The 26,558-nt window shown below is 42.1% G+C and overlaps 2 protein-coding genes across 6 annotated transcripts; one reads left to right on the plus strand and one right to left on the minus strand.

Moving 5' to 3' along the window:
- Positions 1-3,241: 3,241 nt before the first annotated feature.
- Rnf183 (ring finger protein 183) lies at positions 3,242-9,862 on the plus strand. 4 transcript variants are annotated; one of them, XM_048783180.1, is made up of 2 exons: positions 3,242-3,597; positions 7,854-9,862. In XM_048783180.1, the coding sequence occupies exons 1-2, from the start codon at positions 3,502-3,504 to the stop codon at positions 8,466-8,468; spliced, it is 711 nt and encodes a 236-aa protein (XP_048639137.1). In that variant the 5' UTR covers positions 3,242-3,501; the 3' UTR covers positions 8,469-9,862. The 4 variants fall into 4 exon arrangements, with proteins under 4 accessions (XP_048639137.1, XP_015347665.2, XP_048639139.1 ...); XM_015492179.2 differs by lacking the exon at positions 3,242-3,597 and adding an exon at positions 3,645-3,857; XM_048783182.1 differs by lacking the exon at positions 3,242-3,597 and adding an exon at positions 3,871-6,304.
- Positions 9,863-11,138: 1,276 nt separating this feature from the next.
- Positions 11,139-26,503, minus strand: Prpf4 (pre-mRNA processing factor 4). 2 transcript variants are annotated; one of them, XM_015492180.2, is made up of 14 exons: positions 26,371-26,503; positions 25,407-25,584; positions 24,005-24,191; positions 21,066-21,153; positions 20,643-20,722; positions 20,389-20,482; positions 19,824-19,918; positions 18,439-18,497; positions 17,662-17,785; positions 16,217-16,306; positions 14,390-14,512; positions 14,172-14,279; positions 13,963-14,081; positions 11,139-13,046 (listed from the first exon to the last, which is right to left on the minus strand). In XM_015492180.2, exons 1-14 carry the CDS (start codon positions 26,395-26,397, stop codon positions 12,853-12,855), a joined length of 1,566 nt encoding a protein of 521 aa, XP_015347666.1. In that variant the 5' UTR covers positions 26,398-26,503; the 3' UTR covers positions 11,139-12,852. The 2 variants fall into 2 exon arrangements, with proteins under 2 accessions (XP_015347666.1, XP_048639133.1); XM_048783176.1 differs by lacking the exons at positions 20,389-20,482; positions 20,643-20,722; positions 21,066-21,153; ... (1 more) ...; positions 25,407-25,584; positions 26,371-26,503 and having other exon boundaries at positions 18,439-18,536.
- Between the last annotated feature and the right edge of the window lie 55 nt (positions 26,504-26,558).

Consider the following 26,558-nt stretch of genomic DNA (forward strand, 5'->3'; position numbering starts at 1 on the left):
AAAGATATTGTGTCCACCTAAAACTAACTAACTAACTAAATATTTTTTAAAAAGATGAAGTATGTGAAGGAATATCTAGTTCTTGTGAGGCTGAGGCAGGAGGATATCAAGTTTGAGGCCAACTTGGGCAATTTAGCAAGACCCTGTCTCAAAATTTTTAAAAAAGGACTGGGGATGAGCTCAGTGGTGGAGCAATTGCCTAGCCTGTATAAGGTCTTGGGTTCAATCCCAGTACTGAAAAAAAAAAAAAAAAAAATCCAGATCATGTAATTCCTGCAAAGTCTTAGGCTGGGAAGTAGCATCATGTCAGTGTTTCTATCTTTATTCAAGTGACGCAGTCTAAAAGTAAAATAAAATAACAAAACAAAGCAGCCCATAATCCTTAGTCACAATTTTAAAATCTCAAGCTCTGAAAAAATTTTTCCCATTAAATTTTGTGTCCAAACTTGATCTGATCTTGTTTTTATTATTTTTGGTGTCAATGTTCATGAAAAACTGCAGAATATTGTCCAAGATCACATTGGGAGAGTTGTTCAATGGATAACAAATGCATATTACCTTCCTAAAATATGAAAAGCTCTAAAACACATTTGGCTGCAAAGGTTTTGCATAAGAGACTGTGACTTGCAATGGAAATTCTGACGACACACAAAGCCAGTGCGGGGGACTCCTAATCCCAGGTGGGGACTCACCAGCCTCCTTAGGCTGTCGTGTCCTTGGGGATCCCTTATGAACCTAGAGATGAGTAAATCAATTCGAGCCAAGGAGCACATTGAATGGTTTTCTCCCAAATCACTACTCACACTGCAGCGTGTCTCTGAATCTCCTAAGGATCTTGTAAAATGCAGATTCTGCCTCAGAATGAGTCTGAGTCCTGCATTTCTCATCCCCAGGCCATGTGTGTGGGGCTGGGGCTGTCCTAGACTCTGGGCAGTCCTATGGCCATCACCTAATCATAAAGCCCACCCACCTCGGTCATGGTCTTCTTCTCCATCCTCCATTGCCCACTGACCTGCTTCCCTGTTCCTTCCCAGATGGCTTGTAGCAGCAGCACCTGCCTCTGCACCACGCCTGGCTTGGCTCCACCAAGTCTCATGACTCTGCTTGCCCAGATCCAGCCAGGGTACTGCTTAGGCCAGGCGCTTTTCCAGCTGGCTGACCTCGCCCCCCACCCCCACCCCAGGCATAAACTAAATTAAACTCCCAGATTTCTGAGATGCCTCACTATCTCTCCTGGGAATCTCCCCAGAAAAATTTTCCACTGTTTTCAAAGGACTCCGTGGTCCTGACCACCCACAGATATTATGATGATGCGTTTACTCACTAGACACTTAGTGACCGCTAAACAACTAGTGACCCGGAAAATGGCCCCCACCTGTGTTGTTTATCTCACTGCTTGCTGTGCCCTGACTGCTTTCTTACCTGCCCCACCTGCTTACCTTTAAGTTCCAGATTCTGAGTTGCAGAAAACTCTGACTTATTTTCCAAGATAGCTTTCTTACTACAAAAGTAGTATGTATTCATTTGAAAACTTAGGAAATACAGATGGCAAGAAGAAAATGAAAATGTTAGCACCTCTCACCCAGAGATAACCATTGTGACATTTTCCTCAGGGATGTTTAGTCTTTATACATAAATTTGACTTTATAAAATCTGCCTCATACTATATAAATTCGTTAGAAAACTGTTTTCCCTCTTGCATTTATAGTATATTGTGACCATATTTACAAGTCAATGAAAAGTCTTCTGGAACATCATTTTAAATGATGATATAGTTTTCTTCTTAACTGATGGGCTTTTGGGCTGTTGTCAATCATTTGTGGTTAAAATAAAACTGCAATGAGGGGCTGGAGATGTGGCTCAATCGGTAGCGTGCTCGCCTGGCATGCGTGCGGCCCAGGTTCGATCCTCAGCACCACATACAAAGATGTTGTGTCCACCAAGAACTAAAAAATAAATAAATATTAAAAAAAAAAAACTGCAATGAACATCTTCATGCAACCAAAACATATCTCTTGGCTACTCCTGGGGAATGAAATTATTAAAACAGATATATGAACATGTCATGTTTTGCACTGGTATTGTCAAGCCGGGATGCATGACTTCCAAACTGTTGAATACACACTGGATCCTCAGTGTCTTGAATCCCCACTGACCTTAGTTAACCAGCAGAGAGAGGAAAGTGGGGAATTCCCAATCTGAGAGGAACCGGAAGGACTGTGTATTAATTTGAATCACATCACACTGTCTCCACTCAGAAAACTGCTTCAAGGTCTTCTTCAGAGATCTCAAACTTCCCAAAGTCTACAATTTTATTTTCACACAATCTAAGCTGGGCTGAAGTCTGTACTCATTTCTGCATTTATTCTTCCATCCAATTTTTATATATTTAAAATTAAGGGATTAGATCAATAAGGAATTGGTTAAGCAATTTATGGTATAGCTAGTCAGTGAAATTTAAAAACTGAAGAAAAACTATGTACTCACACAGAATGACATCTCAGACACATTATTAAGTGAAAAAAGAGAGGCTTATTACGGCCCATACAATATGCACATTTGGGTAAAAGGAGAAAGAGGAACACGTGGACATTTTGTTTGAATTTTTGTCTTTGGAAAGACGCAAAGAAACCTATTACCTTAATTTCTAGGGAAATTAGGTAGCTGGAAGAGGAGAGTTGCCTTGCAAAATCAATCCTCTCTCAGGTGAGCCATGGGAATGTATTGCCTATTCAAAAATAGAGTTGAATAACAAAATCAAATGGGGGAATTGGGGCATTTGATTACATCCCCAATCAGATACGTTTATTTATTTCTGTTTATTCTCCAAATGCCATTGAAAAGATCACTATTAGAATCAGAGGACTATAAGTACAAGGAGAAGGTTAGAGGGGACATGAATATAATTGGGGACATGATATGGGTGATGGAAGACATCCTCGCTGTCTTTTGGAAAACAGTGAGGCCGTGGCACAGATCGCAGAACCAAACATACTTGTTTATATTTTCGTGTGTATAATAATCACATATATATGTATACAAATACATATATTCCATTTGCATTTCTTTTCCCATGACTTGCCTGATTGTATAAAAATATTAACAGGTCTAGTTAACATTTACTTGGGTTTCTGAATGCCATTCACTGTTATAGTCTGTGTATTATCTCATTTAATCTGCTGGTCAAGTACATGGATTATTGTCCCCATTTTCAGGGAGGAAACTGAGACTTGGAGAAGTTAAGTAGTTTGCTTATCTCCGCTGCTAGTAAGCAGAGTCTGGATTCTGAGCGAGGACTCTGACCCCACACAGACCTACAAGTCTGACTTGCTGGAGAACCCGGACTCTCCCTGCCTATCCTAAACTGCCTCTCCTCTGACATTTTTTCCACTGGATTATTTGCATTTTGCAAGAGCTCTTTATGTTTTTATTGCAGGTGCTTAGAAGGGGGAAGGGTGGGAAGGGTCTGTAGGGTACCCTGCCTTTGGTCAAAGCCCGGCTATGCAGGAGTCAGGAGAGGTCAGCAGGAGGCCACCAGAACGGTCTAGGACAGTGGAAGAAGAAGACGAGCCCCACACAGAACAGGGGCCTTCGAGGGTGAGTGGACTTCCACCCCCTCAGAGACAGGTTGAGAGTGACTCACGGGGTGAGGGTGGGGGATGAAGAGACCGAAGCTCCCAGGTGCCCCCTGTACACACAGACAGTCCAAAGTCATCAGAGGGAAGCCTGCAGCAGAGATGCTGCTGAGATCCGTGCAAATGAGACCCGCCCCAGGCAGGCTGGAGGCAGAAGTCTCAGCGCAGAGCACATGCTTGCAGGGTGGCACTCAGGAAGGAGAAGGGGCTCCAAGGGAGCAGGTAAGGGTAAGGGAGCCAGGGGGGGTCATGGAGACATGGGGTCACAGGGCCTGGAGTCTGGAGACAGCACTGCCTCATGGTGGGCTCTGGCCTGGGATGCAGGCTCCGGGGCTCATCCTTCAACAGTTTTTAGCTCTGAAGCCTTGGACAAGTACCTCCACCATCTTGTGCCTTGGCTTCCCCATCTGTCAAATGGGTGTAAAAATGGTCAAGCTAACTCTGTACTGAACTCCTGCTGAGTTGTGCTGGGCACTCACAGGCTGCAAGGTGGGGTCATTGGCCTCTTTAACAGAAGAACATGAAGTGCAGAGGTTAAGCCATTCAGGATCAGCAAGGGTCTGGTTTCGAAGGCTGCCCTATGCCTCCTTCATAGGGTAGTTTTAGAGAATCAAACGGCCTTTTGCAAATAGAAACAAGCGGTAAAAGGTGATGATATTATCTAGTGGTGTTGCCACACAGTTCTTCTGCCAGTTCCTTATCTCTGTCACGTTGGTGTTGGAAACAATGGGGGCGACTGCAGACAGTTAAGATTTGGTAATGACTCGTGCACAGGTGGGGAGATGACTTTAGGGTGGTGTTTAGGACTCACTGTCCCTGAGCTGCCCTGGTCTGGGGGTGATGGGTAATACATGGCACAATGTCTCCTGGAGACACTGGCCTCTGACCAGCTGACCTTGGAAGCACAGCGAGTGCCTCACTGATAAGGGCCAGGCCATAGTCACTGTCCTCCTCCTCCTCAGCCCTCCACGGCTTTGGCCGTGGGTCCTCAGAAAGTGTAGCTCTGATCTGGGGGCAAAGGGGAGAGATTTTTAAGAACAGTGAGACAAGCTTATCTGGAATAAAGTTCAAATTTTCAGGTAAGAGAATTTTTAAAATAAAACACAATTTATAGTCTTGCCCCAGAGATAGCAGCTGTTGCTATTTGGTTGCTTATCTTTCCAGACAGTTTTCTTTGAAAATAGGATTGTGTTGTAATGTGGTTTTATAGCTGGTTCTTTTTCACATTACATCATGGATATAGTTCCATAATAATAAATGTTCTATCACATCATTTCCAAGGCTGCAGAATGTCTCTTCCACAGATAGAGCAGAATTCACCTCGTCAGCCTCCTAGTATTGGATAACGAGGTGATTATCTGTATCTCACCACTGCTCAAGGCCTTGGGCATCTCTGTAATCAAATCTTTGCACAGGCCCTTGATTAATTCCATGGAATAGATTTCCAGTTCTGAGTCAAGGCTATGAACACTTTAAGGTTTTTGATAATGACTGAAGTTCTGTTTGTGAGGCAGGAATTCAGGGGCTCCTCAAAGATCAGTGGAGAAAATGTTCTCATGGCTTTGAAGTCAACTGTAACCCTTCCTCTCTCTCTAAGCGGTTTGTGGAAATAAGGCCAACCACCTCTTACACAGTCCTTAACTGGACACTGGGTCTACCTAAAAGTCTCGCTCCTCCTAGCTTTCTTTTCACAAGAGAAAATTGAGGCCTGCGGGATGCAGCACCAGCTGGAATTTCCGTCCTCATAAGCAGCAGACCTGGGTTCGTGAGCTTCACAGCTTGGCTCCAGGATCTACATCTGGTTCTGGGAAGTTGGTTGATTCTGTCTCCAAAGACATCATTAATGTCGTCCCCTTGGGTCCTCTCCACCCTCAGCTCACTAATGTCACACGTCACCGTCACCTAACTGGCCTTCCATTTCCAGTCTTGTCCCTCTCAGTCTGTCCTCTGCTCTGAAGCTGGGATGCTTTTTGAAACATGGAAATAGTATCACAGATCAGGCCACCTCCCCGAAAGAAATTCAGATGCTTCCTGAGCTTCAAGGCCCACCTCCTGCCCTTCTCCGTCTGCACTTCTTCATTGCTCATCACTCATTACACATCTCCTTGCCTCACTAGCTCCAAGTGCCATGAGGTCAGAGATGGGTTGATTTTGCCCACTGATGCAATGCCTTGCACAGCGCCTGGCATACAGTAAGCACTCAATAACTATGAATGAATGAATGGTCCACTGAATAAAGCACTGGTATAGACCTTTGGTCAAGTGCTTCTGTTAGGGCTGAGCCATCTTATCTTGCTTATCCTCATTTCCTTCTTCCCTGTGTGGTGCAGTGACCGAGTTTCTAGAAGAAAACCAGGACGCCATGGGTGAGAGAGTAAGTAGGTTCTGCTCCAGGTGTCCGGTCAGTCAGGGGAGATGAGGCTATATCAGGGGTCCAAGGGACTCACAGCCCCCAAAGCTCCCCTTGCATAGTTCCCAGGTTCTTACCATTAGAGTCTTATGGCTGTAAAGAACCAGTAAAAGGAGAGCATTTCTGCCTAGCCAACAGCACACACCCGGCTTGTGGGCTAAGTGGATACTGTTCTGTTTTTGTGACAGCAGCATGGTGGTGGACTTGGAATCCAAAGACTCGGGTCCCAGTGTCACCAGAACCAGCTAGGTGGCTTGGGGTGAGTTACTTATCTCCATCTGCAAAGTGAGTGGTTAGGAAGGAGAAGTGGTTTTTAAACCTTCCCCCACCAAAAAACTCAGCTATTTAAATAATTGAAAGGACCAAGATGAGAAATAGATAACAAGCCAATCATTTCGATTTGAAAAAGGAAGCAGGGCTGGGGCGGCTCCCTTCTGACTGCTCTCCTTAAGTCCCCAAGGCTGGCAGGATGGCCAGCTGTGGGATTCGAAGATCTCAGCTGGCTGGCTGTGTTCTAAGAACAAAGCAGAAGGCAGCAGGGTTTGCCGGCTGTGTGGGTACGGTAAGAGATCAGGAGAGGACAAGGGGGCCGGAGGAGGCTGGCGTGCAGAGTTTTAGACCGTGAACCAGGTGAATTTTGCAGCAATAGAAGCACAGGGCAGGCAGCCCTTTTGTGCGAGGAAGAGATTCCAGCCATTTGAGAAAAGAAATGAGGGAAGAGGAAGCCCGGACGACTCACTTACCCTTTCCATGATCCAGAAAGGAAATTGCCACCCCTGCCTTTCCAGGCCAGGGACCTCAGGTCTGGAAAGAACCGCCCACAATCACGCAGATACTTGGCTTCCAAGTTCAATTGGCTGCCACGCCCCAGGTGTGTGTGGGGGAAACTCGGTCCCCAACCTCCCAGCCGCCACCTAGCAGCTCTCTGGCCTTGGCACCAGGCAGGTGCGCTCAATAGGCTGCAGCCTGGGCCACCTGGCAGCTCCAGGTGCTGTGATCTTGCTGCCATGGAGACGGCTTGGTGGTGAGAAGGCAGTTTCCCAAAGCTTTGTGGATTCAGGAGAGGGAGAGACTAGAACCTCAGGCACTTGTGAGTATTCTGCCTGATCCCGCTGCAGTCCGCACAAGCCCAGGTGGGTGTCTTGATGGTTTCCCTGGACAAAGCAGGGTGGGGGATCCAAGAGACACCGAGTGCCAGGGAGAGGCTCTGTGAGGGCTGATCTGGGGGCCTGAGCGATAGGTCCCAGATCAAGGGGAAAAGCTTTCCCAGGGGCCTCTTCATCAGGCCGAGGAGCGGGCCAGGCAGCTCTGGAGGGTTGGCCCTCTAGACCAGGCGGAGGAGGAAAGCAGGCCTGGCATTTGCTCCCACAGAAGGACAGACAGGGAATTGACAAAGACCATCTCGCCCTGGTCAGAGATTTAAGGGAAGGGAGGGTCTGTCCTCTAGCAAAACCCCAACCATGGTTCACCCTCTTCTGACTTCGGGGCAGTCAAGGGCCAACACGGTGACCACAAGGAACATTTCCAAAGCCATCCACAAAGCCAGGGTGCAGTTCCCTCCACTGCCAGTTCATCTGGTGCTGTTGGTTGGGGTGGTGGTGACTCAGGCCTTCACCCTGACGCAGGGGAAGCTGTGTACATAGACTTAGTGGAATGGCTTAGAAACAAGGTGCTCTGGAAGAAAACGCTTTTGAACCTAAGCTGCTTCTGTAAAATGGGACTGAACAGAACGCCACAGAACTCTGAGCCTCAGACCAAGCTCAGGGACAGAGCTTCATGGGTGTACCTTTGCTCCTTTTTCCTACCAGGACATCCCCTGTGAGGCCTCCCAGTGTGGTCTGAGGATGACCGAGCCCCAGGGCCGGGAGCTAGAGGCTGAGTGTCCTGTCTGCTGGAACCCCTTCAACAACACGTTCCATACCCCCAAAGTGCTGGACTGCTGCCACTCCTTCTGTGTGGAATGCCTGGCCCACCTCAGCCTGGTGACTCCGGCCCGGCGCCGCTTGCTGTGCCCGCTCTGTCGCCAGCCCACCGTGCTGGCCTCAGGGCAGCCCGTCACTGACTTGCCCACGGACACTGCCATGCTAAGCCTGCTCCGCCTGGAGCCCCACCACGTCATCCTGGAGGGTCGGCAGCTCTGTCTCAAGGACCAGCCTAAGAGCCGCTACTTCCTGCGCCAGCCTCGGGTCTACACACTGGACCTAGGCGTCGAGTCTGGGAACCAGACTGCACCTTCCCAGGACACTGCCCCGGCCACCAGGCCTATGCCCATCCCCATCCCCAGCCACTATTCTCTGAGGGAGTGTTTCCGCCACCCTCAATTCCGCATCTTTGCCTACTTGATGGCTGTCATCCTCAGTGTCACTCTGCTGCTCATCTTTTCCATCTTTTGGACCAAGCAGTTCCTTTGGGGCGTGGGCTGAGCACTCTGTTTCTGGAGGAGGAACCAGGCCTTTCTCAGTGGCTGCTGGGGCTGGGGATGCAGAGCCTCATTTGGTGTTGTCTTCCTTTGTAGTATTTTATGATCCAGAGATCGGTTAGGCCCTGTTTGCTTCTGGGAGCAGAGAAGGCCCTATCGTGGGTGCACGTGGGCGGGGTTGGGGGATGAAGCGAAGGGCTAGGAGGCATGAAGAGCTCTGAGTGTGAACCAGGGGTTGTATGGCTATAGAGCCACATAGCAAGTTGTGCCAAAGGGCTGGACAATGGTATCCAGCGACCTGACTAGTCCAAATAGCAAGCCGTAGCTCTCCCTGGAGCTGTTTTGGACTCAGTTCATGTTTTTATTTTATTTGCTCTTTTCATTATGTGTTGCTAAAATGTTTGGAAAGTAGGTTTGAATTCTGTGAGAAAATGTGCTTGTCTCCCCTTTTCAGCTTTCTCCTTGGATGTCTTTCCACCAGTCCCAGTAAAAAACGGTCTGCATTCCTTAATTCCTTCATTTATTCATTCTACAACCATTAATTGGGCAGGTACTGAGTGCAGAAGGGAAGAAAAGTGTAAGATTACCCACTGGTGGCTGATGGCCCCCAGCAGCAGGGAAGACGCACTGTCAGCTGCTTCTTACACAGGACAACCTCTTGTCAGCGTGCAGTTCATGGAGTGTTGGGAGATAAGAGTCTAAAGGTGAAGAAGCCAAGATCAGTGGATTAGGAATCTGGGATTTGGGCTGGAGTTGTAGTTCAGTAGTAGAGCATTTGCCTAGCATGTGTGAGGCACTGGGTTTGATCCTCAGCACCACATAAAAATAAATTAAGGTATTGTGTCCATCTACAACTAATAAATAAATACATTTAAAATATTCTTAAAAAGAAAAGAAAAAGAATCTGGGATTTGGGGCTGTAGATGTTGCTCAGTGGGAAAGCACTTACCTAGAATTTGCAAGGCCCTGGATTCAATCCCCAGCACCATAAATAAGTAAATAAATATGGGTTTACAGGCTTTTATTCTCTCTGTGGGTGCAGAGGTCTGATTAGATGGTGCAGGGGTACAGCTCTGACTCCCTCCTGAAAGTACTGGGATTCTGGCCTCAGAAGGTAGGATGCAGCCCGGGACAGAGGCAAAACTTTATTCCCATCCCAGGCCTGCTGTGGGGGACCTATTTCTTACATGAAGAAACCAAGAACCCAGGAACTAGAATTTGAAGCTAGAGCTGATGCCTTGCAGTGTCTAAAACCCTCATTTCTACTTTTCTAGTTTTAGTTTGCCTGGTGGCCCAGAGCTCTGAAACAATCCCAAAGTGGTTAACACACCATCACAATTACAAAAAGTTGACATTTTGAGTTTCTTTTAATTGGTGAAATAAACTGTCAGAACTTGAGTCAGTTTTATTTGGTCTAAATCATGTTCAGTTTAATGGAAGTATCCTCTATAAATCCTTGTTAAGGGTCTTAATGTACAAGGTATTCCAAAAGAGCCAAGAAATATATTTTTAGTAAAAACAAGTTTTCAGCTCCAATTTGTAGAAAAATTCTTCATTACCAAACTGGAAAACTGCCTACGTAACCCGCCAGGGACTAGCAACCTCCTCTCCATTGGTGCCCTTCAGAGATAATTATACTGAGGCTGGGACTGCACCTCTCCCAGTTGAATTCATTTCTCTACTCATCTTTGCTCCTTAACTTTGCAGCAGGTAAGTTAGGCAATGATCTCACCATATTTTCCAAGATGGGTGGGCCAAAGTGGCTCAGGGCAGGGGACAGAGAGAGGAGCTGGGAAGAGCCAGGGAGGAGCATCTGCCTATTCACTAGGGCTTATGGGTCTAATTGTCATCCCCTAAAACCAAGACTGTGCCATTTTGGCTGCCTTGTTCAAGGCCACTCAAAATAGAACTTATATTCTTGGAGTGGTAGATACACCACCAAATAAGACCTAATTTTGGGTTATTTTGGGTAGGGAAGGATATACCTAATATTATAGTGTCTTCTAGTTTCACATTCAGTAGCTCTAACCTGGGGGTAGTCCTGTCTTCTCAGGGAGGCATTTGGAAACATTGTGGGAGCACCTTTGGTATGCAATGAAGGGGGAGGGCTGTGCTTCTGCAATTTAGTGCAGAGAAGGACACTGAGACTGTTTCTTACGATGGTTCTATGCAAGGAAAGATCTATTTCAAAATGCAAACAGTTATCCTGTTGAGCAGTACCCAACAGGCTCCTGTGAAGTTCATGAGATAGAAGTGGGAAAACTGACTCCATATGGTGTGAAGTCAGAGATTAAGTCACTTGTGAACAGGGCAGTACACAAGGTGGAGTTAAAAAGATGATCCACAGAGGAAAAAGGTAATGCTGGCTGCACTGGACTTGTAGCCAGTGTGGCCAACCTACTTAAGAAAGCCTGTGGAATCTTTATAAGATGAAATGGTCAGACAGATTAAGGTTCAGATTCAGGTTTTATAACCTACTAGCTGGATAACTTTGGTGAGTCACTTCTTGGAGCTGCAGTTTTGCCTATAAAAAGGGAATAAGAAACTCATATGGTCATGAGGACTACGGAGATGTCTGAATGTGCTGGCACACTGATGAGGTAGGGAGTAAATGTTCTGCTCTGTGGTGGCCATGATGTTCAGCTCAGAATAATCATGAAATGCCACTCCTGGCTTTGTGTTTCTCTATTACTTTCTATAATGGTGTTTGAAGAAATGGATATTCTACCAGATATTTGTTCTATTAAAGGCTTAGATGAAATATTTTTAACCCAACCACCACCTCATGAACCACCACCAAAAAGCAAACAAACAGGCGAGTCCAAGGGAATAATAAGATTTACACCTGAGAAACTGCAAACCACTGTTAGTGCGCCATGCCCAAGCTGCATGGGGTACACTCATGTTCATCATTTTACAAAAATGGTGATGGAAAGTTTTTTTCATGGCAAACTACAAAGAAAACAGAACTATTAAACAACAACTTAGGGCCGTGAGGACAGACCCAAGAATTCAGAGGCTTAACAACTGAACAGGATATGCATCGATTTGGTTATAAATGAAATCAGATTAAAAACAGCATGTTTAGCTACATATCACATATTCATAATTTGCAGGATAGAGCCAAAGCCACTCTCAACCTCTCTGGATGGGCCAATGAAAGGATTTTGAACATTAATGGAGAAACCATTATATTAGCCCTTATTTAATTCTTCCTTATTATGCTTTTCTTCCAAATTCCTCTTTTTATGTGAATTTACTAATTTCAGAGGCCAGAAAATATATTCCTGCGGTAAGAAGGTGAAGGCAATCACTACATGCCCAACTAGTAAGAATTATGGAGCCCACGCACAGTTTACTGGTGATAAGGCCAACAGTCCCCTATTAACAAAACTAAGAGTGCTGATTAAGGAGAAATTGTGCTAATTCATATCTGAAATGTTATAACCCAAACCAAAAAAAAGATACTCCTTGGACAAATGACTAGGGTTCAGAAAATGCTTAACTATAGAAAACAATTTTTAAAGGATAGTTTTTATGGTAGGATTTTACTCCTAGCAAGTGGGTAATAAAGAGAAAAAGGTTTATGTTTAGTAATGCCTATTAGGGATTTTTTTCCAGTTACTTCGACATGAAGTACCTTTTAATACACAAAGTACATCCTTTAAATAACCATAGCAAGGAGAGTGTACAAGAGAGACATCATGTTTGCTTTCTACAAATTTCTTTGAATCCTGACATAGTGGCCTTGCTTTAGGGTAGTATGAAGGATGTTAAGCTTCAAAGCAAGATGGAAGGCATTTTCTGATGAGGTGAGTGTTCAGTTCTGAGTTTCCTGATGCAGTTAGCATTCCAAGTGAACTTCACAGGAAGGGGTCAAAGCTTCAGTGTATAAACATCAGCATAACTGCTGTCCACTCCAGGGACTTGCCGTGAGACATTGTTCAACCAATATGTGGTGAGATGTGTCTCTTTCCTCAAGGACTTTCAGAATATAGTCCAGCTACCTTGCTCACTGGATCACATGCAGCCCTGAAGCACATACCATGTCATGGGAAGCCAAGTTTCAAGAATTAAAAATGCAGAGAGTAGTCACAATCCTGAGTGCTGAGAGCATTCAAAGAAAGACCAATAAAAAATGTCTAGGAGGTTCATGGATAGGCCTGAAGATGAGAATTTCATTTTCAACCACGAAAGGAGTTCACCATCACCTAAGGACTGGGCTGCCTCTTCGGAGTAGGCTGACGTGAAAATCCAAATCTACTGAGGGTCTATACATGGTAATTGGCAGAAAACATGATAGAACAAAACACATCAATTCTTTTCTTTTAAGGAAAATGGCTCCTAAGGGAGAGATTGGGGTTAGAGTCCTTCTTCCACGGTCTTGTCTATTCAGCCATCCAGAGCTTGAAGGTCCTGTCATATGAGCAGGTGGCTATAAGCTGTCCATCAGAAGAAATGTCTAGACCCATCACTTTGCCTTCATGGCCAGCCAAAGTCTTCAATGGGGACCAGCCTGGGTGGGTCCAGATCTTGGCTGTGTTATCATAGGCACCAGTGAGCAAGAAGTTCCCATGGATAGCTATTGGAGAAAAGAAAGGAATGTGCCTGAGAATTCATCAAATATTCAAGAGCTTACCAAAAAAACCCAAACAAACAAAAAACCAAAAACCACACACACAAAAAAACAAAAACCTGCCCAAACATACTATTTTGAAAAAGAAGGCATTTCTATACCTAGAAAAACTAAAAACTCAACATATTGATTCTATGTTTTTTTTTTTTTTGGTAAAGGGGATTGAACACAGGGGCACTTAAACACTGAGCCACATCCTCAGCCCTGTTCTGTATTTTATTTAGACACAGGGTCCACTGAGTTGCTTAGCACTTTGCTTTTGCTGCAGCTGGCTTTGAACTGGTGATCCTCCTGCTCAGCCCCCTGAGCTGCTGGGATTACAGGCATGCACCACCACGCCAGGCCTGGTTCTATATTCTTAGGAGGCCTCCAGGAAAAAGGGACAACCACAGGCAGACTGAGAAGTGACAAAAGAATCTAGCTCTTTCCTTGGTAGACAAGATTAATATTACTTTTCAGAATATCCTTAGAATGTCCATGGAGAAAAGAATGAAGCAAAGCATTCACAAGTCTTTACTCTCATGGTTGGTTTTTTTTTTTTTTTTTAATTTTTAAGTGCTTTTATTTTTTAGTTGAAGATGGATACACTTATTTACTTCTATGTGGTGCTGAGGCTGGAACCCAGTGCCTCACACATGCTAGGCAAGTGCTCTACTGCTGAGCCACAACTCCAGCCCTACTTTCACGCTCTGCCATAGCTCTGCCCAGGGGTACAGCAGAGGAAGGAAATTGTAACTTGCTCCTCTAACAGAGGTCAAATTTTCCCCTGTTCTACTTCTAAGTTAAGCTTCAGCCTGGATTGCACTCCACTGATGTGCAGAACTTGTGTAGTGTTTACGCCTAAAACAGGAGGGAGGCTTACGTTCAAATTTGACTCCAGTCACTAAATTCTGATGGGCAGGGATGGTATACACGCAACGTCGTTGTCGGAGGTCCCACACTTTGCAAGTGTTGTCACCACTGCCAGTTGCGATGTGGTAGCTGTGGATCAGATGTAGTATGAAAGTTAGAAAACAGAGTAGTGACTGACCAAGCACCCTCTCCACCTCTCACTCAATGAGCTTATTTTACCCATTGGGGGAGAAATTTATTCCATAGATTTCCTTCAGGTGGCCTTCTAGGAACATGATACAACGTCCTGTGCGTAGGTCCCAAACACGACCAAATGCATCCAGTCCCCTGACAAAATAATACATAAACAAACACTTTGAATCCAGTTCTATGGGGAAGCAGGCACATCTAAGAGGTGACACTACTGAGCTGCCCCGGCTTTGTGAAAGAAGCCTTACCCAGTGCCAGCCAAAGAGCCATCTTGATGGAAGGCAATGTCATACACACCCATGCTGTGGCCTTCCTGATGCAGGATCTCTTCTTGAGCTTCCAAATCCCATAAGCGCCATGAACGGTCATAGCTAAGAAAAGGAAGAATTACACTAGCAATCAACCAGCAGGTTGATTTGGTTTCCACAATGTGCAAATTACTATCGTATCTGTGGCTTAACTTAATGGTTCCAAAACTGTTCTTTCAACCATGTGAGTAAGAAATTCCTTTCTGGAACAAATAATGCTTCAACAGCTAAGAACACCTGTCTTAGGCACTAACAGGGAAACCTTGAACTTGCTGTAAATCTACTCTAGTTAACTATTTTAAGAACAGAATTCCCTAAGAATGGCTCAGCAAAGATTCTCTTGCCTATATTCTCCTCCTCATTTTGTCATTATGTCTCATTATTTGTTGAACTTTGTATATTTACAGGGCCCTATATTGGATGCTGGGCATACAAAAACAAGACTGGAATAGAACAAAGTACAGAAACACACCCACATATATCTAGTCAAATGTTTTCAACAAAGGTGCCAAAGCAATTTCAACAGAGAAAGGAAAGTCTCTTCAATAGTTGTGGTAGAACTGGCTAAGCATGTGGAAAAAGACCAAAAAAAAAGACAAATTCAATTTAAAAAAGGACTAAGTGGGGCTGGGGTTGTGTTTCAGTGGTAGAGCATGGCACTGGGTTCGATCCTTAGTACCAAATAAAAATAAAGAAAATAAAGATATTGTGTTCATCTACAACTAAAAAAAGAAAAAAAAAAAAGACAAATCTTTAACTAAACATTGCACAAAAGAAGATATGCAAACAAATGGTAAACATATGACAAAGTATTCAATACCAACTGTCATTAGGGTAATAAGAATTAGAATTTAAGATAGCGATACACAATGGCTACCTTAGACAAACTGGTAAGATTGACAACACCAAATGTTGGTAAGGATATGAAGCAACCAGAATTCTGGGAATGTAAAATGGTATAACCACTTTGAAACACTACTTAGAAGTTTAAGAGTTTTATCCTCTGAACTATCAATTGTACTTCTAGGAATTTACTCAAGAGAAAGGAAAAAAAAAAGCATGTCTGCAAAAAGCCTGGTATAAGAATATTTAGGGCAGCTTTATTCTGACTGATCAACAAGACCGAGTGTCTATCACAGTATCAACTGTGGCGCATGCACACAATACACCACTGCTCAGCAATAAAAAGAAACTACTGACACCTGCTACATGATTGGATCTTAAAAATGTTTCACTGGGTAAAAAGAAACCAGACACAAATGAGCTCAGACAGTCTGAATAGAGGTGATTCACTTATAAAGACAGAAATCAGATGAGTAGTTGTTTTGGAGAGGGGAACTGAGTAGGAAGGGGCTTGAGAGAACTTTCTCTATATTGACAGGGGTGTGGGTCACACAGATGGTAGGCAATTGTCAAGACTGAACTATAAACTTAAACTCATCTCACCGGATGTTAATTTATACCTCAAAGAAAAAGTTCACCACCAGATTCTAGCCTCACTGATACAGAACCAGAAAGAGAAACTGATTAGTTGCCAGAGAGATTTTAATACAATGTATAGTAAAAACCCATATTTAAGTCATTCATTACAATTTAAAAGCAAATACACTTAGTCCTCACTATATCATATTCTTTTCTCTGATTCTGAGCAGTTCACAAAAATTCTACTAGAAATCTTTGCTCTAAAAATTTACTTGGCAGACAACGAAAAAAAATTAACAAAATGCCACAAGCATGTATGAATGGGAAAATAATGAGATGGCTTACCAGGTAGTGCCCAGGAAACGTCCTGATGGATGCCACATCACTCGGGCCACACGTACTGTGTGGCCTTCAATATCTGCCACTGGTTCATCACTGAAAAGGAACCAAACATAGACAAGTAAACCACTTTATAGTCATGTAAATATTTATTGGATTTATTTATTGTTGTGAAGATATACCCATTCTGTACATTTCAAGTGGCTAAGTTGTAACTATGCTTACAATTTGTTAAAATATTAGGGTTAACAATAATTAAGCTCCTTCCCAAGGTTTTAAAAGATTTGGGACTATTTCATGTGCCCATAAGGCCAGCTGACTACCACCTCAATTATCTATTACTAAACCCTCAACACCATATAATTTAGTATTAGAGAAAAGTGAGACACTTCTGCCTAGTAAGCAAAGTAGTCACTTTGCACTAAAGTAGTACTTGGATTTTGAAAAGAAAACTTTCAAATCATACTTAGAAATCAAACTGTTTTAGTACAACTGGGCTACAGATAAATCTTTCTCAAATCTTAGTCTATTCAAGAATCCAAATGGAAAAAGGAAATCCTGAGTAGACAGAGGCTTGGCCTCCTTTTGATGGTCATGAAATTCTGCTACCCAGTATCCAGAGAAAGATCAAACACAGGTGAAGGAAATAAACATGAACTCTAAAGAGGGCAATTAAAAAGGGAACTTTGTCAATGTGCATACAAAGAACTAACCAGAGCCCCAGGGGAATAAACATTGCTAAGTATTACCAAAGCCAATTAAAACTTGCTGGCTTGTAGATGAGACCCTATTTGGCAGAACAGACACTAATTAGCTCTTTAAAAAATGTTGGAATCAAAACCTTTCTGTGCTTTCCCAAAGAAAGAAAACTAAGTAATTGAATTCAGATGTCTTAAACCAACAGGGTACATCCACAATTTTTTTTGGGGTGGGGTATAGCAAAAATAATTAAATAAAAACCAAAAACCTGTTGTAGTTGATAAATATATCCTAGGTCAGAGATGGAGCCAGTGGGAGATGACACCACCTTCTTGGCAGTGCTGCCAGACAGAACCTCACTTTCCTTTCCCCCGTGGCTGTGAGCTAACAACGAACAGGCTACCAAGATTGTTATCCTCAGTCCATCTACCAAACCACGCATTTCTCTAGTGCTAACCCACTGTGTAGGAGGTAGGCTGGATCTTTCCAAAATATCTGCAGCTGGAAACAGTGCCACTATGCTGGAGGCACAAATTGAGGTTCAAAGTTAACCAGAAAAACTTGGCACAACTCCTCTGGTGAAAGAAGTCTAAAAAAGAAACCTCCCACTCTATTTTCACACTAATTTACCTTAACTCCTAGTTTATTGCTGGGGTCAAATATCAGATTTTTTAACCCTGAGTTGCTGAGAGCCAACCAATTACTTATGTACTTTAAGATGGAGGTAGCAATTGTGGCACAGTAATACTCACCTGTCAAGACTCCAAAGTTTCACAGAACCATCAGCAGCACAAGAGGCCAGGTTGACATCTTTTTGGTCCAATGAGATTGTAGACTTGGGATGGAATACAATTGCGCCTACATTTGTGTTATGGCCTTAAAAAAAAAGAAAGTTAAAGGGTTCTCACTTCTTTATAACCTACAGCAAAATATATATTGCGATGAACAATACAGATAAAAATATATCAGAGAATATGTGTGGACATGTAAAGTATTAAAGTGACTATTTATCCAGGCACATGCCTATAATCCGAAGCTGAGGCAAGAGGATTGCAAGTTTGAGGCCAGCCTCAGTAACTTAGTGAGGCCCCCAAGGAACTCAGTGAGACCCTGTCTTAAAAAATAAAAAGAGTTGGGGATGTAGCTCAGTGGTAAAGTGCTCTGTGTTCAATCTCCAGTACATACTACCCCTTAGTGTAAATAAATAAAGTGACTAATTCAACATTTAAAAAGAAAAAAAATAAAGACTTAAACTAATATTTAAGCTAGATTAGAAAAAAGTAAAACATTAAAGGTTTGTGTTTATTAGTTCAGACATTATAAAATGCCTGAGTGTGGATGGATATGAGAAAAAGGTTGTATGGTAAGAAGTCATTACATTCTGGCTTTGGAGTCCGAGAAACTAAACAACATCAAATGAAATCAGGAATCGATGCTGTGTGTACTGGGTTTGAGTGTGAGGCAGAATTTTACTACTTATAAGAGGTCACAGTGGGGATAAAACAGATCTAAACAAGACTCTAACTTACCTCTAAGTGTGTGAAGGAGGTTGCAATCAGGAACAGACCAGAGCTTGCAAAGCCCACTCCTATCAAATACAAAGGAAAGCATCTCAGCCAGGGTTGGTCTGGGAAGGAAAAGGTACCTTGGTAACATTACTAAAGGACAATCTCTTCTCACCCCCTATACACTTTACAGTGGCAGACAGAAAATAAATAAATAATAAAAGACTAATAAATTGAAGGGCTATAGAAGAAGAGATACAACCAGGTCTCAGACAACCAGGGGCTTTTACTGGACCCTACTGCTATCCTACTGAACAGCATTGCTGCTATTCACCTTAATTTCTGGATCAATTTATGAGGAAGGCAGAACAAATGAAACCATCATGTCCTATTTTAAATTGAATAGCATTTCATCATCTACAAAGTATCTAAATTAAAAAAAAAACAAAACTTATTTTGGAAATTTTCTAAGAATTACTTTCGTATCTACTATCTCCAAGGATACGGCAGGATTTCCATTTATGCTTTATGGTTAAGGAAACTGGGTTAGGGATGTAGCTCAATGGTAGGGCATTTGCCTAGCAAACGTGAGGTCCTGGGTTTGATCTCTAGAACTTCAAAAAGAACAAAACATTTTCTTAAATCACAATAAAGTAGAGTTAAGGTAACTGAGGCTTGGAGAGGTGATCTGTATAGTTCTTCGGCTTTCTCCTGGAGCACAGTCTCAATTTCTGCCTAGTTGCATAATTCCTATGCATTCAGTATAAGCTTCCTCTCTACTAGACACCATAGTCCGCAAAATAAGCAAAAACAAAGCAAAACAGGGCTGATGGTATAGCTCAGTGGTAGGGCACTTGCCTAGTATGTGCAAGACCCTGGGCTCAATTCCCAGCACTGCAAAAAAACCAACGAAACAAACCAAAAAACAAAACAAAGTTATTACATCCCAAGAGTTTTTGCATACGTGTTAAGTAGAAAATAAAGTTAAATTAAGACTTACTGAGTTCTTACCATATATCAGGCATTATCAAGGCAAAATGATTTACAAATGCTACCTCACTTCACTTTTATATATAAGGACACTGAATCTTACAGGGATTATGTATCTTAGGTAGGTAACAGAATTAAAACAAAAAACAATAACAAAAAATAGCTATCTAAACTGAGGAGTGAACACTACTTGGTCTATAATCCATATGACCTGCTCAAAAATGCCAGTGTCAAGAAATGACAGTCTGCTACATATTATGGTTCTCTGGGGCCCTGGTGAAACAAAGACTATATTGCATCTGTAGTATGGTGTGATCATGAGAAACTGAGGAAGTAGAACTAGACAGCTATGACAAATGCTTATTTTTTTCTGGACCTATCCCCATTTAGGAAAATGTCAACTGTAAAATAAAACTTACCAACAAGCTGTGGCCAGCATTTTGGAATCAGGACTAAAGTGACAGTAGGAGATAGGCCGATCGTCCCCAATCTGACTGCAGAAGTTATTCAGAGACTTAAAAAAAGAAGACAAATGATGACATTAATAGGGTAATCCAAGAGTTCCTTGGCTTTTCTGCCATAAAAAAAGGGGCAATCTTTCAGTTTTAACCCACCCCAAGATTTTATACTTTCACTGTTATTATTAGAAAACACTTGTATTGGTGAATGGAATCAGGCTTATTTGAAGCTCCAGCTATATTCTAGCCTGGTAATACTAACTTCTATGTCAGCAAATATCAATAGAAGACCATATAGCAGTCTGAAGCACAGCTGCAACAAATTAAAATGGAGCAGTCAAAAATAGAACCAGTGGCCTCTGTGTGTACAGTAGGTTCCTGCCACCTTAACTAACAGTGCCTTGCATGTCATAGCAGATCCAGCAGGAAGGAATATTCATGGTAGTTACCTTTACTTTCCTTGAGATGGTTCAAAGTAAAAAATCTAGTAATAGAAGATATCAAACAATCATTGCAAACACCTTACCCGGAGAGATTTGTGCAGCTCTTGCATCTGGGATGTCCTAGTTGTTTCAGGAATCTCTTTATGGAGACGGGCCTCTTCCAAGCGTTTCATTGCCCTGGGACACAGAAACAACACTGCTACCAGGAACAAAAAGGCTGTCAACAAGGGTTCTTAAGCTTCATTTAATAACCACTATCATCATAGAGTCGATCCTCATTCTCTCAGAGTAAACAAGAAAAAATATGCTTCTTTCTTCTTCTAGAGGCTCTGCTTACCTGGGCAGTGAATAATTAGCAATCCACAGCCTGGCCACCTTCAGGCTATTTGGTCCTTCATGGTACCAGGTTTGCTGATACTGAAAGGCAAATAAAGAGCAGAAATGTTAAGTCTGAAGCATACCTGCCCTGAAGTCAGGCATATGTGCTTTCTACTGTATTTCCATGTCTTATTAGATGGCTCTGGTTTCTAAGTAAGTTCACCAAGAATGCTATTAGTTCTTTCCTGAATAGAAAACTCACTTAGATCCTTTGATATTCACATAAGAATCACAAACAATCGCCAGAAACTGTTTCTGAATGGAAGAACCCTCCAAGCCTTTTCTCCCCTTATCCTGACAAAGCAATCCACTGAGAAGAGAAAATGACACAAATATTTCATTTTCTTGATGTTTATACTGTCAAACCAAAAAAGTATTTTACCTCTTCTTTGGATTTCTTAGATTTCTCATCATCTTTTTTTGTCTTTTTTAAGGCATCAGTACCAACCACTGAGAGGATATTTCTTAATCTGTAACACAAAAGACCAATATGTAAACAGAGTTGAGCTAAGACTGTCAAAAAGTACAGTAGTCCATGTCCCTGCCCCCATCTACAGGGGGATACATTTCAAGATCCCCAGAGAAGCTAGGTACAGTGGTGCAGGCCTATAATCCCAGTGACTTGGGATGCTGAGGCAGGAGGACAAGTTTGAGGGCAGCCTCAGCAAGTAAGATCCTGTCTCAAAATAAAAAGGAACTGGGGCTATAGCTCAGTTGTAAAGTGTCCCTGGGTTCAATCCCTATTACAAAGAAAGGAGAAAGAAAAAAATGCCCAGTGAATGCCTAAAATTGCAGGGAGTACCAAACCCTACATATACTATGTTTTTTCTTTTTCTGTTCAAACTTCATTCACAACTCTACCAACCTTCTGTAGGAGTCAAATGGGCATGCCTAAACTTTCATGTGATTTCTTTTACCCAATCTTCTTTATTTGAGATTTCCTAAACTCAACTATAAGCAATTTCTTATCCCATTTGGAGTTAACCACTCTGTACACTGCTACCACTTAGACAGTGAAGACAACCACATTCCACTCAAGGCCACAATGCACTGGATACTAACTGAGGTACTAAGTAAACAATAATTCAAAGAAATAGTTCTGGGTTCCAAGTAGCATAGCTGTGGGGGGAAGACAGAAAGTAACAAGGAGATATAGTTTCTTATTTTAAGTATCATGACAGCAGTAAGAGCAGAATGCTAAATTGGAATATAGAAGGGACACCTAAGCCAGCTATTTGGACCAGGGAAAGCTTCACAGATAGAATGTTATCTAAATTGAGTCTTCAAGTAGTCAGGCCAAGGGGTCAAAAATGGGAAAATGAACTCGGTGCAGTGCTGCACACCTGTAACCTCAGTGACTCAAGAGGCTGAGGCAAGGGAATTGCAAGTTCAAGGCTAGCCTGGATAACTTAGTGAGACCCTGTCTCAACATAAAATAAAAAGGGCTGGTGTAGCTCAATGGTAGAGCATCCCTGGTTCAATCCTTAGTACTGCAAAATAAAAAATAAAAACACCCCCAAAACATGGAGAAATGAGAGTTGAGGCAGAGAGTTAAACAAATGTAAAGGCCTGGAGGTAAGAAAACCACATTAAGCTTGGAATCACAAACAGTTCAGTAGAGCTGAAGCATGGGGTACAAGGAGGAAATTTAAGTAGGAGCCACGTCACAAAGAGCTGTTAGTGTTATTCTAAGAAGAGTTTACATTTGAGGAAGATCCCTAGAAAAGTATGGAGAATGGATTAAAAGGGAAGAATAAAGGCTGCAAAATCACATTGTGTATTATTGTAGAAACTCTCTGAGTCATAAAAAAATAACACACTTGATAGAAAATATTGGTGGGGTCACTTTGCAAGGATCAGGTGTTAGGAAAAGCTTCTTTGAACAGGTGGCATTTGTGCTGAAACAAAAGAATAAAAGAACTCTAAAAGGCAAAGTATGAACAAAAAGAGAAAAGATTAGTAGAAAACAGGAAAAAGGTTGAGTACTCAGGAGGGCCAATGTGGCTGTCTGGAAAATTGGGGAAGAATGGCACAAGGTGAGTTTGAAGACCTTTTTGGTCATGACTAGAGGTTTCTTATTCCAAGTATAAGAAGAAAACATGGGAGGACCCCCCAACCCACCCTTGTGCTGTGGATTAAAACAGAGCCTTGTGCATGCTAGGCAAGTATACTACCACTGAGCTATATACCCCCAGCCCAGAAACTGTAGGTTTTTAAGCAAACAATTAACACATTTTCAGCTGTCACCAACTATCTAGATGTGAAAGAACACAGATAGACTGGAGGTACATTCCCAAACAGAAAAGACTAGGTTTTGCTGACTGATAACAAAGGAGGTATGGTGGGTTTTCAAATGAGAACTGTGGGAATGATAGTGCCATTTGTAAGGGGAATAGAAGAGTGGGCCACAAATGTCAATTAAGCTGTCTCAAGTTTGAAGTACTTGTAGGAAGTACTTCTAGGTGACAGAAATTTTTGGAAGTCAGCAGAACATACATAGTAAATGATGCCATGGAGTGGAACTGATCTCCAAGGGTGAGCATAGGATAAGGACAAAGAACTGCAGCCTATAAAGGTTAGGTAGGGAAAAGAGGCTGAAAAAGCGAGAATGAGGTAGAGAAATAGGAGGAAAATCAGAAGGATTTGGTTGTATGGGAATAAAGGAGAGGGAGAGTTTCAGGCAGAGTGACAGGCAGTGTACTAGGGCTAGTCTTAGTAAAGATGGGTTAGGGATCTTAGGGAGCAATTTCAAGGTGTTAGGGGTCAATCATTTTGCAAGGGGCTGGAAAGTAAGGAGTAAGGGCCTTAAATAAACAGAGTAAATACAAACCATCTCTATAAGAAGCCTGATGATAGAGGGGAGAGATGGTTCCTTATGGATACAGAGACAAGAGAAAAATCCTCAAAAGTGCATATCACTATGACACTGCGCAACCTTAATATCACAAGAGGAGCATTATTCAAGGATAGTGCTTCTGTAATTATATCCCAAAATATATATCATTATGTTTTGTGTCACTGACATAGAATATATTTGATGTGTAAGTTTTCAAAGCTCAACAACAACTGTTTATCCAACTCACAACTTCATACTGGGGTGGGAAGGGAGTGTCTTAGCACCTTCTTCACACTACAAAGGAAAGCTGATATTGGAGTAAAAATTGGCCTAAAATCAGATTATGCGTTAAAACTATATAAAAACAACTTAAAATATTGATAACACTGAGAATTCTATTAAAGTTTCAGCTAGAGGATCAACTGGATTTGCAACTAGAACCCCGTGATGAATTAAAAAAAAAAGTACATATTTAGAAAAGTCACCTTTCTCTTCTTTCAGCAGGGCCCTCTCCAAAAAGTGTAATGGGTTCCCCTAAGGCTCTAAGGCAAGCCTTGACCTCTGAGTCGTCTGTGGAAACATTGATTTGCCGGGCTCTCTTCCTTCTTTCAAACTCAGCCAATACTTCTGCCTGCCGTTCACTGATGTGCTCTTCAATTTCAAATACTTCTCCTACAAAAGGAATATGCAATATTAGCAACTCACCAGACCTTCTTTAAATAAGGAGAAAGAAATAATTTTTAACAAAGTATGTATATGACCTAAAGAGAGGTAAATGCCTATTATACACTTTATAATTTACCATTTTCAGTTTATAAACATAGTTTAGATGAGATCAGAAAGAGTACAGAACATCTTTAGCAAATGAGTTTACTAGCCTTCTAATCAGAAGGTGAACCAGAAATATTATTTTAACACTTGCTAAGACTATTTGCTAAGAACAGTCCCAGTACAGGAACACTTACAAATATTAATTAGTAAACCGGAAATAATTACCAGGAAAATAAAATTCCCTTTTATAAGGCTTTTTTGGATAATCTAGAAACTAATTTTTTAAACTTGCACCAAATATGTACATCTAAATGAAAAATGTGAGGTGCAATAATGAAGCAGTTAGTCTTAAAAACAGCAGAAAAGTTAAAAAAAAAAAAAAAGTTACTAATGTATACGATGTAGAAAAAGTGTGGAAGGATGAGAAACCTGACAAAGTCCTTCCTGCAGAGGATTCTTTTCTTCTTATACCCCTGTACTGTCTGACTTTATGATAAATAGATATAATTTTATCTTAAAAATACAGTAGAATTCTTGTTACTGTCATGGAAAGATATCACGAATAATATATAGAGTGAAAAGTGCTGGCTACAAAACAAGTTTATATATTATGGTTTCATTTACAGAAAAAAATTATGTATTTTTATAGTTACTTTAAAATTCTCAAAAAAAATTCATTCAATTAAAAAGAAATACAGGATTTTCTATTTCATAGTTTGATCTTTAAAAATAAAAGTAACTATTATCTTTTTAATTTAAAAAAGTTATTTCAGTTGGGGTAATAACAGGAAAAGTAAAACGGATATTATTTAACAACTTTAGTTTCAAACTAATGCTCAAACTGTTAGATGTCCAGAAAATAAACAGAATCAATATGAACCCAAAAACACACTGAATAAACTTATAAAATAACTAATAATAATTAGTGGAAGAAAAACTGTTTTTAAACAAAATCTCTGGATGCTGCCAAGAAGGACAGGCAAAGCACAAATATACAGATGCAAGTGTAAAGACTGAACTTTTGACATTATAAAATGAGTGCTAAGTTTGGGAAGGTATTCATTACAGAAAACTGCAGCCACGAAGGTAAAGATGGACTTGGAATTTGCATCTTACCAGAGGTTATATTAATATTTCCTGCTTCAATTCCTGCTTTCAGTCCTTCTTTACCCAAAATGCCAGACTCTCCTTTGGCCAGACGTTCTCTCTCCTTCTCTTCCAAACTTCCATAATAGATGTGTGGTTTCTTCACAACAGGAGCCACTAAGTCGTCGGGTGCTTTAGTTTTGGGTGCCTGTTAAATCAAAAGGTTGGGTTAACCTAAAACAATCTTAGAAATTTACCAGGCTTTCCCAAAGGATGATGCTCATCCTGAGCGTCAATCAATACTGTTTCCTCTAAAATCCAAAGGGCAGCTTCAGCACTAGTTAAGATGTTCTTCACTGATTTGCGAGGGTGGGAGAGGGTGTTTTATTCTCTCACTCAAATCTGCCCGATAGGAAATAAGAGGTGGATAAAAAAACAAAACAAACAAACTAGTTAAGTTCTTTTGGTGACTTTTTTTTTTTTTAATCAAAGATCTGCTTTGGAACATGCCTACTTCATTCTGTTTGAAATGCAATAGGTTTTTTGATTCTTCCAGGGCTTATTGATTATCACTGGGGAAATATCAAGGGTAACAGATAAAACCAATGCGGTGCTAAAGGGAAACAAGTTACAACGTTACTGATTTTCACATTTCAAATGTTTTCAGATTGAATATGAGTTAGGAGGCCTCATTACAATTCCAAGGACGTAACTCTTGGTCAGAGCATTCCTCGCTCCAGGGCACCGTTTTTTAGACCAGTCGGAGTAAGTGTTTACCGTTCGGGGCGTAATGCGAGAGATGCAAGAGCCACATAGCACATTGAAGCTCTTGGGGTCCAGGAAAACGCTGCTGGGCTCTCCAGGATACCAGAGTCCAGCAGCCTTCCTCCTCGGCCCTCCACGGCCTCAGCCCGCTCCCTAACGGCCCCTTCCCATAAGGACCCCACCCTCTTCGGCTCCTTGCCACAGTGAACTGAGATCCCGAGCTCTGTACCGTGGAGGAAGCTCGTGAAGAAGCCATGCCGGGCCCAGGAGCCGCCAAGCCCCAGCGAAAGCCGCGCTCTAGGTTTCAGACCGTCCACCGCGCGCCCAGCAAAGCGGAATTGCGTCACCTGCCGGAAGTGGGTCAAGAGCCGACGCAGCGCCCTAAGCGCTCGGGGCATGACGGGAGTCGTAGTAGCA

Source organism: Marmota marmota, unplaced genomic scaffold (assembly GCF_001458135.2).
Source record: "Marmota marmota marmota unplaced genomic scaffold, marMar, whole genome shotgun sequence".
Taxonomy (NCBI): domain Eukaryota; kingdom Metazoa; phylum Chordata; class Mammalia; order Rodentia; family Sciuridae; genus Marmota; species Marmota marmota.